At 42.7% G+C, this 16122-nt stretch overlaps 1 protein-coding gene across 1 annotated transcript in view; it reads left to right on the plus strand.

The window, feature by feature from the left end:
* Positions 1–273: 273 nt before the first annotated feature.
* The window catches only part of GYPC (glycophorin C (Gerbich blood group)), a 35918-nt gene continuing 20069 nt past the window's right edge, over positions 274–16122 (plus strand). The window contains exon 1 of the mRNA XM_075152918.1: positions 274–461. Coding sequence (XP_075009019.1) covers positions 428–461 — 34 coding nt within the window. The 5' untranslated portion in view covers positions 274–427. The remainder of the gene's footprint in view (positions 462–16122) is intronic.

The raw sequence follows: 16122 nt of genomic DNA on the forward strand, positions 1-16122 counted from the left end.
AGGAAGTTAGCAGCAAGTTTTGCACTTAGAAATAATATCAACAGTGGTGGGTAGGGGTTTGGGAAGTGAATCTAATAGGTGCGTCTAGATTTGGCTAAGAATGAAAAGAGCGTTTTCTTTCCACTGGTTGCTGGCTAGTAAAAGCAAAGGGGTGGAATACATCCAACTTGCAAAACTTGAAAACAGTTACTGCTATCTGCAAATGGGTGCCCCTCCCCGCTCATGTGAGCTACACAGGCAAAAGAGAATGACACATGTGCTGTTTCCTTTTCCAGTTGCAAAGGGGTCAGGAGCCAGGCAAGGAGAGCCCAAACAAGAGGAGCATTTTCCTGGGCTCTTCCAGCTGTTCTGTTCAATCCCGCCATCGGTTCTGAGCAGGGAAGCGAGACTGTCAACACAAATAAGGCATTTTTCAAAGGCGTAAATTATGAGTTACCAAAACAATACGACATCTCAACCACGTGAGTACCCTTATCCCCCCCCTTCTTACAATAAGAGTGGATTTATTAGTCTGCCGCTTAAGGAAAAGATTGTCTAATGTGTTTCATATGGGGAAAAAAAAACAAGGAAAAAAAGAAGTCCTGAGACTAATCCTGAAGAAAAAAAGTTGTGATGAAACTGTTTTCCTTTTTTATTCTTTGTGTTTGTGCGTGCGTGTGTGTGTGAAGAACTGAAACGGGCTCTGCAAACTCTGGCTCCTGAATAGGACCGAGCAAAATTAGTAACGTTTCCGCCTAAACCCTTGCTTAGAAAAGTTTCATTTGAATGTTTTTCCCTCCCCCTCGCCTTCAGGAATGAAAATATAGAGCATTTCTAAAGCGTACTGACGCTTTTCTAAGATATTAATGGTGCTGCCCAAATGTGTTTAGAGTCTCAAGCTGTCTGTGTGTAATATGAGACGCAAGCCACAAACTGACAGTCTATATTTAAAGCCACAATGCGTTTCTGCTCCTGGAAATTTAGAAACGTGGGCTTAAGGACAAGCAAATTAGTTTTGCAGCAAGAGAGGGTACAGGAGGGCAAGTCCTCTGCTGGCGTAACTCTGCATATTTCAGTAAATTTAAAAAGAGAGAATTTGGCCAGAACAGTCAAGTGAGCACAGAGGCTCAGATGCAGCATGGTAGCGTTCATTTTGGGACAGTATTAAAGAGAAAGTGGAGGGGAAAGGGTTAGATTCTGATTTGATAAGCTGAGAAAAGCCAATGGGAAAACTCTGAGGTTTTGGTGCTGCAATAGCTCCATATCTCTTTTATGGCTTTAGTATAATCTTTCCTGTTTTAATTCCAGACAGTAGTTTTGTATTATTTTTAATTAAAAAACTGCCAATAGCAGAATTGTTTATCAGTATTACCGTGGTATCAGTAATGAAGGCAGAAAGTACAGACGGCACTATTGGGAGCTGCCTGTGATTCAGGATTTGATCCAGAGATTGCTGTAAGAATATTTGTTCTGTATGGATGTGGACACTGACGATGTTTCCCAAGCTTTGAATAAGGCAGGCTGATCCAGCAGAAATGACACCGTGAGCAGCATCTCTGGAATCCTGACCAGCAATTTCTATTTACCCTTTAGTCCTTTTTGCAAGTTCTAATCAACAACAAAGATTAGATGCTAGCTTTATATTATATTTTATTCTGTTTTATTCAGCAATTTAGAATATTACAGCTTGTTTTCTATTATTGATAGGAAAGAAACATGCAGGCTAATTCAGGATTCTGAGAGTTTGGGTTTGAAAAGCTTGAGTAATTACGACCATTGGTGCTCTCTAAGCATGTGCAGGAGAGTGGTCGTGACTCACTGAGGTGCATTTTGCTCATTGTGCAGTATCAACAAGGGTCCAGACCCAATCTTGTATCTTCAGTGACAGGCTTGGCCAGGTGACAAGTCCAGGACCAGCTCTACAGTCCTGAATACATCACAAATCACTTCTCTGACAGACCCAGGTTGTCAGAGGACCCCATAGAAGGCCCTAGGGTGGATCTGGATGAGGAGTTAGTACCTCGTGGAGCCTTTTGTCCGTTCATAATGAAAAAAGGCTGATGCATCAGGTTCTCTTGTTTTTTCCAAAATCTAGGCAGGAATTCTCAGCTTGAATCATTTTAATATCATATGATTTCCAGTGAAAATAAATGGTTTGCAATCTAGCTAGAAGAAGTATTCTGACTGAAAAATAGTGACTATCTATTCTTTATTTGCCTTCATAATTTCCCTTACTGATTCAGATAGGATGTTCCTGTATTTTGTTTCAGTCTGTCTTTGGGTTTTTTTTGTTTTTGTTTTTGTTTTTTTAAATTACATGGATCAAATTTACAGATTAAGAACAAAATTAAATTAAAGGGAAGTCTGATAGTACTATATTCCTGTATAATGCAAGTTTGGTGCATTGTTTTTATAATGGTTAAGGTTTTGGGGGTAGGTCTTGGAGAAAAGGGTCTTATTTCTTAGAAAATTCCAGCAATTTTTGCAAGAAACAAGATACTGAAAGATCAGTGTATTGACAGGCACTGCACAGCATGCACAGCAGATGTTTGCCAGAAAGGCAGAGTAATTGGGAAAAAAATTTGCTTCATAACCATAGTGAAAATCTTTGAAACGGGTGTGAAAATGCATAAAGAATCAGCAAAAAACCTTTGACTATACTGAACATATTAATTCTTTGCTGAGTACCTGCAGGTGAGACCACAGAGCAGCTGCCTACTGATGTAAACTGAACAGTGTTAAGTTACCTAATTGCTCATGTTCTTTGCTTATCTCCTTGTATTCGCTCGCGGCTGGTAAGGAATTTTTATTCATTCTATAAATACAGCATGATCCTGGAAATTCAGGTGGGAGCAGACTACTGTTTCAGATTTAAGATATTCAACTCTGTGAACCCTGCAAATGTATTCTGCCTCTATACGGGGATGCCACACTATCCAACCTCGGGCACTTCCCATGCCCGGCTCAGATACCCCATCGCTCTGAGTGGGCTCTCTGCATACTCAACAGAGAGGCAAGGGAGCCAGTAATTCAGCCTGCTGATTTTAGGCAGTGTGTGTATATTTACTCCATCATTCATTGTTAATGGACATTTGTGTGTGGCTAGAATAAAATGGAATATCTAAGTAAAGAAGTCTGCTACCAAAGCCAAAAATGGAGTTGGGCTTTAATTTCATTGGCTTGGATTCAATACAATATTGTACTGTGAATGTCTCCAGTTTCTTTTTTTTGTTTCTTCTTATTATGATATAAAAAGGACCTAGCCTGACTGTAGGAATGTGAACTTTCTGATTTTTAAATGCATCACTTTTGAATGCATCACCTTCTCTTACTACAAAATCTGAGGAATTCCACAGGTTTGGCACCCTCTATTCAGACTGCAGCTTTTGCCCTCTTCCTTTAGACTGCACTGGCCCAGTTCCGAGGTAATGGGACAGCTCAAATGAGGTGAAGGACTCACGCAAATAAACGTCACCGGGTCGAAGGTTCAGTCTGGGGAGGCAGTGATCTATGCAAAGCCATCTTTGGGGGTCAAAGGTGTTCATCCCCTTGGAGAAGGTGCTCTGCACCTTGCAGGATTTAATCTGTACTCGGCATGCTGGGAATGTTTTATTTGGGGCCTCTTGTGTTCCAAATGCCAGCTGTCAAAGGAATTAGTGGTTAAGGAGAGCAGTTTGTGGAGGCTTCTCTTCCTCATCACCTACCAGCAGATAAGGTCTTCCTTCTGGGAGGGTAGGGAAGCACTGCAGTCTGTGCTATGTAGAAGAATTGGCCCAAAAGGAAACCCAGGAGGAAGACAGGATCTCAGGCATGCCCCAGCTGCAGAGAGAGGAAAAGGGTCAGGAACAGGGTGAAACAAAGCAAGCCTTGTGAGCTGTATGCTTTCCATCCGCATTGCCAGCTGTAGTTCAGTAGTAGCCCAGATGCAAGCCCCGCCCTGCTCGGGGGGAGCAGACCCTGGTGCTGTCTCTGTCCCACGAGCAGGAGGTCTCGGCTCCATCGTGCCCAGCTTCTCCACCTGCTGCAACGACAGCTAGGGCTTCTGGCAAAATGAGTCAAGTATGTGTGGGCTGTCCCCTTCAGAGAGGCTGAGAGCTTGGCAATGTGCTCCCCGGTAAAGGCAAAGTGACTTACAGCTGTGAACCGCGAGTCTGGTTCTGAGAACAGCCTTGCCCTATCTTTAACTTGTTATGAGTTATATTTTGGGGCTGCAAACGGGTCCTTTAAATGTTCCTGGAGCAATACCACTTACGTTTCACACAGGGCCTATGAAAAGCTGCAAATGGTCCCCGTAGACTTTTAATCATGTTATTCACTGCCTTGGCAATAGATTTGGTTTCATTGCCCATAATCAACAGAAGTGCTTGTCTGTGACAGTGACTAATAAACAAAGATGGAGGCTATTGATTATGAAAATTGTAGTCTTCACTGGTAAACCTGTGAGCATTTATAAGCAAGGAAACCTATAGATTATAATAACCTCTCATTTTTAGCACAGAAGTCTCAAAACATGTCCCACAAGCATTTATGTAAATTGAATGCCTATGCTTGTATATTTGTCTCCCACCACTCTGCATATGAATTGGAAAATTTGGCTTTATACCCCAGGGCTCTCCCCAACACCATCATTGCCTGAGATGTTGATGTGAAAGTCTGCAAATTGAAAGCTCAGAATGCATCTGAAATCTCAGTAATTAACAAAAGAAATGTTGGCAAACCACTAAGCTGGAGGGAATGGGGAGGATGTCCACCCAAATAGGAGTCTGCTTTTTTAAAATACACAGTTCTGAGCATTTGTGGGCACTGCTTTTCAGAAAAAAAAAGAAGGAAAAAAAAAAAGAAAAAGAAAAAAAAAGGGAAAGAAAAAGAAAAAAAAGCCCATGATTTACATAGTAGATGTTAAAGATTCAGGTTATGTCTGGTTATGTGCTTAAGCCTATTAGTGTTACAGATTTGTGCGGTGTCTGCGTCTCATTGCTGATACCGCTGCACCTTTCTTTCTAGGCTCTTATGGAATATACCCTGTATCCATCGCTGTTCAAATGACTGAGTCCAATCAGCAAAGCCTTTTGTAAAACAGGCTTTCGGGACTGCATTCTCTAATGAAAGTCTGTTTGTGTGTCTGCTCTGTGGAGTGCCTGTCTCTATTGTTGGGGAGGGATTAGTATTCCTATAGCATAGAGAAATTCAAGCCAACAGAGGGATCTGATTGTGCTAGGTGCTGTACAGGCACCCTTTCTTCAAAAGGCTGGTAGACTACATAGAGAGGCAGGAGAGAAATGCCTGCTTCCCAGGGGCACTGCTGGAGAGGCAGCTTTTGGCTATGGGAAGGCATTTATAGCACCCAGGAGGTAGGAGTTAGTATTGATTCCCGTAGATCCACTGGGGCAACAGCTCTTTGCTCCCCCCTCTCTAATTTTGCAATACATGCTTAGGAAAAAACATAGCTCAGAAGTCAGTTGCGACTGGCCTATTTGTTTGCTGCAGAAAGATCAGAAAACTTTTCAACACGGTGTTTGGCACTAGTAGGATCTTTGTTTACATTTTTTTTGCTTCACATCCAAGTTGTGATGGGAAATGTATGAAAAATTGGGGGGCACCCAGATGCTGCAGTGACAAGAATACATGAACACCTTAGCTGGGCAAGTCTTTGGGCAGCAGACAGACTGTGTTTTACATACTTCTGAAAGACTTAAGTTCCTAAGTCAAATGAATTTGACAGTGTTACCCCAGTGATGAGTTGATGAAAAATTCACCACCTGCTAAGCATTCTGAAAGACTACTTGGCGAATGAAGAAAAGCGGCACTTGGAGAAATCAGGTTTGGTTTGCCAACAATTTATGAACACGAATGGAGAAAAGGACTGTCTTCTCTGGATAATTTATTTGTAACCCATATCTCAACTGCATCAAGTAACGATACTGCAACGTTACAACAACAGGCATGCAGCTCGTAATTTGCAGCTGAAATAAGATCTGCACTCCTCCATTTCTCCAAGAGTCGGTATGATCTAATTCACACCAGATTCCTATTTCTCCAATGTTAGCATGGAAATCAAATGCACTGTCTGTGCTATGTTGCTCCCTTATTGCAGATGTACCTTGCACGTGTAGTTTCACGAATGAGACATCTGGCTAAGTGATTTTCCTCTTAATTAATCTTCTCATCTGCAAAGGAGGCCAGTTTCTCATATCTTCTTCTCTTCTGACATATGTTTCACCACAGGGTTCTTCCTGATGAAGCAGAAAACTTCACTTAAAATCTCAACGGGTTAAACTTGTTCTGCTGCATTGAAGTTTTAAAGTGATTTTTTTCCTTCCCTCTCTCCCTCTTTTTCATCTTAGAAAAAAAAAATTCAGTTATTTCATGAGGGTCTACTTCTTTCTTCTTCAGATAAGCCCTGAAATGGAGTTAAGCTTTTTATCAGTAAGTTGCAGGGGGGCTTTCAAACACACCCTGAGACAGCTCCATGTTATCGTGAGCGATAAATGCCTATTTTACTGGGGACTGCATGCTTAAAATGTCTGGGTTTATAAGGAGGTCCACATTATAAAGAGCATGTGTGACAAGGTCACAGCAATGCAAAATCAAACATCAAGTCTTTACATATGTGTAGGTATTTAGATTTGTAAACAAAGACCATTTCAGTAACATCAAACCTAAAAAATGGATTTGAATTCTTTATATACATACTTATATGCACACACAGTGTATGCATATATAATATACTGTATATGCATAAATATACACAGACATACATATATATACACACACCACCCTTTTCACCACTTACATAGCTTTTCACTAGTCAGACTTCTGGATATGGAGAGTTTTATTTCCCTGACCACATCTCTATTCACAGACCAATACCCACAAGTTCGTGTTTCCCTTTTTGTATGATAAATATCTTCAAAAGTAGCAGAAAAAATGACTGGATTTTTGAAGGCTTCTCAGAGGCATAAACTCAGTGACAAGACAGAAAGCAAGAAGGAGGTTTGGGCTATATATAAGGAGTTGGAAAATATTAGAAAATACCCTTTGTATATGATATAGTAAAACATCAGCGAAGTGACCTTATGCAAACTATCCCTTGCAGATGCCAGATTCAGGTGTCTCTCTGTTGACTGTATATACAGTCAGAGCCTAGTAGCTCACAATGGTATAGACACTGCATCACTCCACATTTTGAATTTAGGCATCACGGTATTTGCCTGAATCCCTCTTGGAGACTATGAGAGGACCCGGTCCGCATAAGCAAAGATCCAGGGAAAAGCAATGATAACTTCAGAAACAAGGAGGAAGATGTTCCACATGGATCAAGCTATTTAAAAGGGGAGAATCCAGATTAGGAAGGGCCAAGTCTGCACTCTTCTTGATGCAGTGAATGGTGCAAGTTTAAACATCAACAGGCAGGTGATTTGGTCAGGGTTGGGTTCCTCTAGTAGCTCATCTGTGCTGGCAGAATTTGGTAGTTGCATCTTCAGGACAGTTTTCCAGAAAAACTGAACATTTTAGCATATTCATGCTGAAATAAAAGTTATGCTTTAAAGAGTAACTACCCTCCTTTGGAAACAGAATACTTATTCAGGAATCAGTTCAATCATATTATGTAATCCTGTGTCCACATCAAACAGTTATGGGAAAATGAATTTATACTGGAATAGCTTTCACAAAATTGTTACTCCAGGTTAACTTAATCCTTTTGTGTAGACAAATTTGTTCTCTGTACACAGGAAAAATAAGCTTGTTTTCTTTGAAAAAGCATTCTTGCTAAGACAAAAGCAAGATGCTTCTCATCTGCCAGTTGGAAATCTCAAAAATTTCAGTCACTTAACAAAGGATGAAAAAGCAGCTCCTGATGACCAACTTTAGCTGGATTAACCAATAATCCTTAGGTAAAAAAAATAGCCTGCATATCACTTAGACACAGGTGATTAAAGAGTTACATGTATGAATGACTAGAGAGAAAAAATATTTCTAATGGATTGTGAAGAGTTATCATAAAAATGTGGTCAACCCTTGGAAGGAAACTTGTGTACGTTTTCAAAAATTCTGAAGTGTGTTTGAAATGACACTCTGGATTTTTATATTTTATTTCTATCTTCTGGGATATATATGGGTATGTTGCTGAACTCTGTTTTCAAGGTTTTCTTAGCATGTATTAGGGCAGGAAATTTACCAATTTATTATGAAATTACATTTTTAGTAGAGTCTGAGGCTTTAATAACCAGCACTCAAGAGCTAGCAGAGGTTGTTCTTCTATTGATGGTTCATTCAAACGTCATGAGCACATGTCCTATCCAATACAGGGATGAGAAAATTAAATTCTTGATGTATCCGTGGTGCAAGGATGCTCTCAGAGAACAGACCAGTCTTTATCATTACCTCTCTCTCACACCTGTCTAGTTCAGATATCTTCTGCATCTCCTAATCCTTCCTGCCTGTCCCTTTCTCAGCCCACAGGTAAGTGTTAGTATCTCAACACAGGAGAGACACACAGGTCCCAGTTGTCAAGTGCCATTTCCTCTCTTCTTTCAAGGACCTTCCGCAGTCCTGGCAGTGGGAAGGAAGAAAAGCACAGGCAAGGAAGACATGAATCTTCCCTTGTCATCCTCTGGGCTAAGGCCTTGTTTCCTTTAGGAGTCATCCGCTCTTCCATCTCCCTCCCTCTTCTCTTCTCCATTGGTTTCTCTTTGCTCTCTCATCGTCACAGCTTGCTATGAAACACCTCCCCCCTCCAGATCGTTCCAGTCATCACACAGGAATTTTTATTTACAACCTGGGACACACTTTTTACATCCTGGATCCCAGGACTGGGAGAGTTTATTATTGTCTGTCTCCCTTGAATTTCCATAATTATGTCAGTGGACTTTGATTTTTGGAGTCTGTTGCATACAAATCCAGTTTTCTTCTCACTGAACTCATTGGGATTTTTTTGTTTTAAAGAAGCCTGTACTACCAGTTATTAATGGCAATTAAGCCCTTGGTGGAAACAAAGGGATATACACAGGATTAGGCTGCACCTCTACAGAAAACCCTGCGTACGGTTGAGCAGAGCAGACCAGGAAACAAAACTGCCGTTGAGAGCCATGCTTCCGCTCCAGCTTCCCCTCTGCTTTGGGAAAAGGGGAAGTCATGGTTTTCTTGCTCTTTTTCAAAACCACTCAGTGTGTTCTGCACACCCAGTCACTTTTCCTGTTACTCTTCTTACCCCTGCTCCAGTCACGAAGAAGAGTGGAGTGAACGGCTTCTGCTAACATCAGCATGGCCAAGAAGAATAGCACCAGGTCAGGGAGGAGAAGGGTGCTTTGTAGGTCCTTCTTGTGCAGGCTGTGTCCACCTAATGGAAAGGGACCAATTCTTGTGAAACCTTGTTGATTGCCTTTGGCACTTTCCCAGCTCCCAATGAGAGGTATTTTCTTCTCCATACCCATAGTTCAAACAACAGTTAGTGTGAGGACCCTTGATTATTCTTAAAAAAATGAAAAATCACCTTCTATCTCACCTTTTGTAGACCTGGATGGATCTGGTCCCTCCAAACACCTCTCCCATGCTCCTTACTTGCCCACCCACCTCATCATATCTCCCCATTTAATGGAGCTATATCTCCTTCTCAAGTTAAGCATCCCACACCCTGACCCAAGAACTCAGCTCTCATTCCTGCTTACTTCCTGAATAGGGGACAATTTGAGATTACTTCAAGTCCAAGCCATTAACACAAAGGCAGTGATGCATGGTGACTCCATGTGGCGAGAGATGAAAAAGATGGTCTTGTACTATCACAGAAAGAAGCTGGTTTGCTCATAGCCTGTGTTAGCCAAGTCTTTCCTCTGTTTCCAGCTCGCCAATCAATGTCTCCTTCCTACCCATGATTAATAGCAAGCTCTTACCATCTTTCCTCTTACATCCTTCCCATTCCTTGTTAACAAAATCTTGTTAACAGTCTTCTCTGTTGCATAAATGTATCCTTTTTGTTTTGCTTTGTTTAGTCTGTAAATTCTTCAGGACAGAAATCATCTCTCCTTCCATCTCCTTTCTAAACAAAATTCACCAAACAATTATTTGCCACTTCAGTGATCATGAGAAGGGGCACTGACCACATCCGTCTTCCCAGTTTACCTCATCAAGTTGTTCATTGTGGGCAGAGATCTAGGCCTCCTGAAGCATAAAGATAAATGCAAAAAACAACCTTAGATATGACATCAACTGGCAAAGCATATCAAGTTGGAAGGACATTAAGGTTTTCTCCTTGAAAATATTTTTCCCCTAAACATATTCATTTGTATTCTTTGAGACAGTCTTTAGACTGTGGAGATCAAAGCAAACTGGAAATCTCGCAGAGTTTTTAAGTGCATTAAAGGTAGTGTGTTTCACAGCCACATGCCTGAACATTTAAGCACTATGGGAGAAATGAAGTAGCAGGTGGTAATACATGTAAACATGATTGTTCTAATCTTCATAATTTTCAACTTGTCAAAGCCTAACACTGACACAACGTTTGACAAAGAGCAAAAATAAGGGATGCTGTGTGCACACACATACACACAGGAGAGCATAAAATCCAAGGACCAGCCAGCTCTGGATTTTCTCTTTCAGCTACATTTCGGATCTTGTAAGTCATTTACAGCAATAAGGATGTGGATTTACCAGATTTATGTGGAACGTGGCAAATCTGGGCATGGAGTGAGTGCTTCTTGGGAGACTTGAATGCAGGAATGTAGTTCTCTGCTGCACATTTTTTCTCCAAGGTAAAGAGTGTAAAATGCCATCCACTACAGACTAGTGGCATTTTGTAAATGTCTGCATATTGTGAATAGAGATAACCGGTCTTTAATGTTCCTCACTTAGCAACTGAAGCATTGTGGAATTTTTTTCAGGTGGTTTCAGAGAGTCTAAGTGAGACAAAATGAAACTATTTTTCTTTTTATTACCCCTAAAGAAATGAGAACATAATAACAAGAGATGTCCACCAGATCTGCCCCTGCTTGTCAGGAAACACCTTACTCACTGCAAGTTATCATTACATTGCCAAAGTCAGTGGTGTTGAGATACTTGTACCCTGGAATTTGAGATTGCTTGTATTGATTTCATTGGACTTTGGATCAGAATTTGCTGATTTCAGATCTTCACTTTTTAATATTACTCTGCTTCAAATGCCTTGATTTAGCTCACAGCAGCCTCATCTACTATCACCACAGATTTTAATGAATGCAGAATGATTTATCAGTGGTAACTAGAGCTCTGGTAAGAACCACCATTGAAGGCAGGGGGTAGTGGGGAACAAATAAAGATAAACTGTTCCTGTAAGCTCCCAAAAGAAAACTTCCTGCTGATTCAAGTTCTTGCACATTAAGAAAAGTTGTCTATGGCTCCTGAGCTCATTTTCCCTGTGGATTAATGATCCATAAGGGACTCCTTGTACCAGGAGGAGTAAATCACCCCTCCCGCTTTTGGCAGGCAGGAATGCGACTGGGGAGATAAATGCTTTTGCATTTCTCTGAACTTTGCTGTTGCTCCTCGGTAAAAGATTTCCCCTTCTGGAATCCATCAAAATCTGTGAATCTCAGACAAAGACTCTTCTTCCTCCTCCCACGTTCTGTGTGAGATGCTTAATCTCTGCATCCTGGGGACATAACCATTTGTGAGCTGGAAACAGAGCATGAGCCAAGCCCTTCTCCTCTGGGTTACCTCCACTGATTTCCTTTGCTTGCGATGAATGAAACCTTTCATTTCAACAGTATCTGACTCATGTCAGAAGGTTCATGACTGACTGGAGCAACAATGGGGTGGCAGAGGCGGATGAAACTGTTTAAAAAGTGTCATTGCTAAATAGGTAAGGATCAGCTTTAAACACAGGGGGAGAAAGCAAGAGGAGGTATGACTGCATGACACTGTTTTTAAGATAAAATGTAGCCTGGACTTTTCCCCCCTATCCCTCTTCATGACTTGCGCTTCCTTTAAGGAAAAGGTCATGCCTTCTCCCGGGCTGCTACGAGCCTTCCCCAGGCAGGAAGCATATCCTGTGTCCTGTTTTCTCCAGAGGCCAGCAGCAGAGCAGATGGGAGCATGACTTCCACATCGCTGCTTCCACTGTGCTGTTTTTAAGTGACCTGAGTACCGAATCGCCGGGTAAATCTCCCTCCCTTTCAAGTGTGGTGCAGCCCAGCCCCAGGACCTTGCAGAGTCTGGCAGCTGCTGGAGGTGGCCAGAGGGGGAAATACAAGCTACTCCCTTTGCAGGCCTAGGTGCCTATTTTTGTCAGATATGAAATCGCAGCAGTCATTGAGGGCAAGGGAGCACATGTCCTGTGATTAAAGATTGTGTCTGTGATTCATTCCAGAAGAGAGCATTGAATGAGGAAAATAGGCTTGGAAACTGGAACATCTAGCACATGCCATTTTCCACCTAAGTAATTTCTTTCACAGCTCACACCTGAGAAGAGGCTCTCAAACACTAAGGGATCAACCCTCCCTGGTCACGCCCTGCTGCCTGCAGCACACAGCAAGGTCCAGGACTTGTGGGTGGCTGAGGGAAGTCTGCCAGGGAGTTACTGATAAATGTGGGTGTCCAGCTTAGCAATTGATTTTGTTTGCTGCTATTTGGCACATTAAGGTAACAGCTTGCTGTCTGTGGGCATGAGCATCCATATCCCTAAGGGGATACTTCTCCCCTACACTGAACATAATCCTGGGTGAGGGGAGATGTAGCAAGAAATGCAAAATCAGTCCCTTGACAGGCGCAAAGCCATGGCACGCCAGCTGTGGCTGAGGGCTGGATCATCTCTCCAGACTCCCAGGGCACACATAACTGTCTCTCCCATTCCTCATCCTTGCTGGGATATTTCTAATCCATCTTCTAGCTAACGGGATTTGGTACCAATTTTTCCCATCCTTTGTTTCACTGCCATTGCACAATGAAGCCATGTTGGGGCATTACCAGAGCTGCCTGTGTGTTTCCCTTGGCCCTCACCAGCTGGCTGTTAGGTTACACCGGCATTAAGAAAAAGAGATTTTCTTTCCCAGGGACACTGCCACCTCTTCCCATCTGCTACAGTATCCATGACAAGTGATTGCCAACGTAGGTTTGATCCTGATGGTTCTGGGTGTTCTTGCCTAACTAGCTCTTAAATGCTTTTTCAGCTCTGCCCATGAAAGCGCTGTAGTGAGCATGGAGCCGATGGTCCATCTTCCCCATTAGAGCCAGTAGCAGATGCCTAATGGAGAGTTAAAGCACAGGGAAACCATCTAGGGATCTAAGGCATGGGAAATTCTTGAGCCAGTCAGTATTTCAGTGTTCAAAGGGTTGCCTTGGGCTATAAAAGCTTTTGCATTTCCAGAGTTTCTCGTATGAAATACTTTAACCTCCTGCTCACATCCAAACTCAGCGCTTGGCAGCACTGAGCCTTACCTCCCCCTCTTCCCTCTTCTTGAATGAGCTCTTTTAACTTGTAGTTGAAGGAATTCAACCTTGGGAGCTCAGCATAACGGAAGGCACAGGTCGTGTCAGGGAGCAAGGCACTCCTCTGCTTTGTTCCCCCAGGTAACCACAGTGCCTCCAGGAGACACACAGAAATGCATGTGGCCATGACTTTATCCTTTTGTCCCCTCCACCAGCCAGCTCTGCAGCAGGAGCCAGCCCCAGCAACGATAAAGGCTGTTGCCTGAAGGTATCCATGCAACTCAGCACAGCACAAGGGTGCCGTCATGCCTAGCCCCTGCCTGGGAATGCAAGCGGGATAGGGAAAGTCTCTGCCACTCCTTCTTCCCTCCTCATTCAGCTGAGCTCCTACTTGTCAGACAAAAATGTTCAGTGGAAAACTTTAAGGAAGCAAAGCCAGACTGCTGTGTATGTCCCTTCTATATAAAGCATGTGCATATCCTAGGGAGTACTTCTTGCTGACTGTCTCCTAAAGGGACTCCCAAGAGCAAAGAAGCTAGAAAGACAAGCCTTAGAGCTTCTGCCTGTGTGTTTAACTCTTGTGGGGGTGGCAGGGGCACAGGGAAAGGCTACCACGTCTTGTGAAAGTAGCTTAGTGAATTTAGAAACACAGGCATTTAGGTCTTGTGGAAGAAGGAATTAAATTTGACATACAGTCCCTGTACAAGTGTGGGCTGTTTTATCCACTTCCTTCAGTTTTCTATTCCATCTATGCAGACGGAACCAAAAAATGCAAAAGGGATGTGGGCTTTAGTCCTCTCTGACTTGTAACAGATACATACTTGTGTCCAAACCTTGCCCTGACATGAAGTACAGCATAACTCCCCCTGAAATAAACTGCAGCTCACACATATCTCAGGGTGGAACTTGGCTCTTAAACAAAGTTTAATGGGAATCTGCTCTGGCTGAACTCTACTTATGACTTCATATTTTCCAGGGCTGTGCTAGTGCTGTTGGTTTGTGGTTTGTTCATTTTTCTTTTTTTTTTTTTCTTCATTCTCTTTATACTAATAGGTGTTTCAGTGGGATAACTTGACCTTATGATACTGTTCTAAAACAGACTTCTCTGGAGGCAATGGTAAATAGTTTGGGTATGTTATGAAAGAGCTTTGAGAAATTTGCAGGCTCTCTCATGACTGCTTGAGAAGGCAGATTTTTGCAGCCTCTTAGGCAGCATCAACTGGTGAATTAAACTGGGAAGCTGGAAAAGAGAGAGGATGGACAGAGGCTACATATGATGATCTTGATGATGAATCTTTGGTTCTGTCATATTTCTAATATCCATAAAATAGAGTTTTTAAAAGCTGTCACTATTGGCCCAACTGAGTGGTTAGAATGCATGGGAGATCTGCCACCAACTTCAAAGGGAGCAGAAGCAGTTTAACAGAGAGAGCTTTTGCACGCTTGGTATTTCATTTTGTGTGTTGGAACAGTGCCCTGCTTTGATACAAGTGTAAATGGGACCACAGTGACTGCTGCTGCTGCTCGGCTGCAGAGCATGATTGTTGCTGATTCAGCTATAGAAGAGCAGCACCCTTCCAGGCAGGGAGGGAGGTACAGAGTAACAGCTCTGCCGTAGGGTCCCTATTTTGAGAGCTGAGAGAGGGCCCTTACTTCTTAATGCATTCCAACAGGAATACCAAGCCCAACTTTTTCAATGGCCTTCTAGAGCCACTGTATTTCAAAGGAGTCATTTGGCTGTGAAAATCTGGAGTTTTCTGTTCTGTTCAGACGAATCTAGCAAGGAAATCTCCAGCTTTATCCAGTTGCTTTTCTCTTTATGCTTCTCTTTTGGGGAACCTGTTTTGTATGAGTGTAGATTTATATGTACTTCACGCGCCTGAAAGAGCATTCCTGGTTTTTGCTTTCTCTGTCTGCACCTAGCAAACCCCTTCCTGTTAACAGATCAACTGACAGTCAGACTGTGCTGGTTTTGGTTGGGATAGAGTTAATTTTCTTCACAGTAGCTAGTATGGGGCTATGTTTTGGATTTGTGCTGAAAACAGTGCTGATAACACAGGGATGTTTCCGTTACTGCTGAGCAGTGCTCACACAGAGTCAAGGCCTTTTCTGCTCCTCACCTCACCCCACCAGCGAGCAGGCTGGGGGTGCACAAGAAGTTGGGAGGGGACACAGCTGGGACAGCTGACCCCAACTGACCAAAGGGATATTCCATACCATACGATGTCATGCTCAGCATATAAAGCTGGGGGAAGAAGAAGGAAGGGGGGGACGTTGGGAGTGATGGCGTTTGTCTTCCCAAGTAACCGTTACACATGCTGGAGCCCTGCTTTCCTGGAGATGGCTGATGGGAAGGAGTGAATGCCCGCCGATGGGAAGGAGTGAATGAATTCCTTGTTTTGCTTTGCTTGCATGTGCGGCTTTTGCTTCACTTACTAAAATGTCTTTATCTCAATCCATGAGTTTTCTCACTTTTACCTTTCTGATTCTCTCCCCCATCCCATTGTGGGAGGAGTGAGTGAACTGCCTGCTGGCTTAACTGCGACACAGACTACATGGTGACTTGGATCATTTCACCAATAAGTAAATATCCCCCAAGTCTTTCCTTTTGGTGGGCTGGTATTCTCCTAGATCAGCTTGAAAGGAAAAGATTTAGGAACGAGAATGCCTTTTTCTGCTGGAACGTAGCAGCCAGCTCAAATCACAACAATTCACTCTCAGCTTTTCTGCATGTGTATTTCATAC

The sequence above is a fragment of the Calonectris borealis genome, chromosome 6, assembly GCF_964195595.1.
Source record: "Calonectris borealis chromosome 6, bCalBor7.hap1.2, whole genome shotgun sequence".
In the NCBI taxonomy this organism is placed as follows: Eukaryota; Metazoa; Chordata; class Aves; order Procellariiformes; family Procellariidae; genus Calonectris; species Calonectris borealis.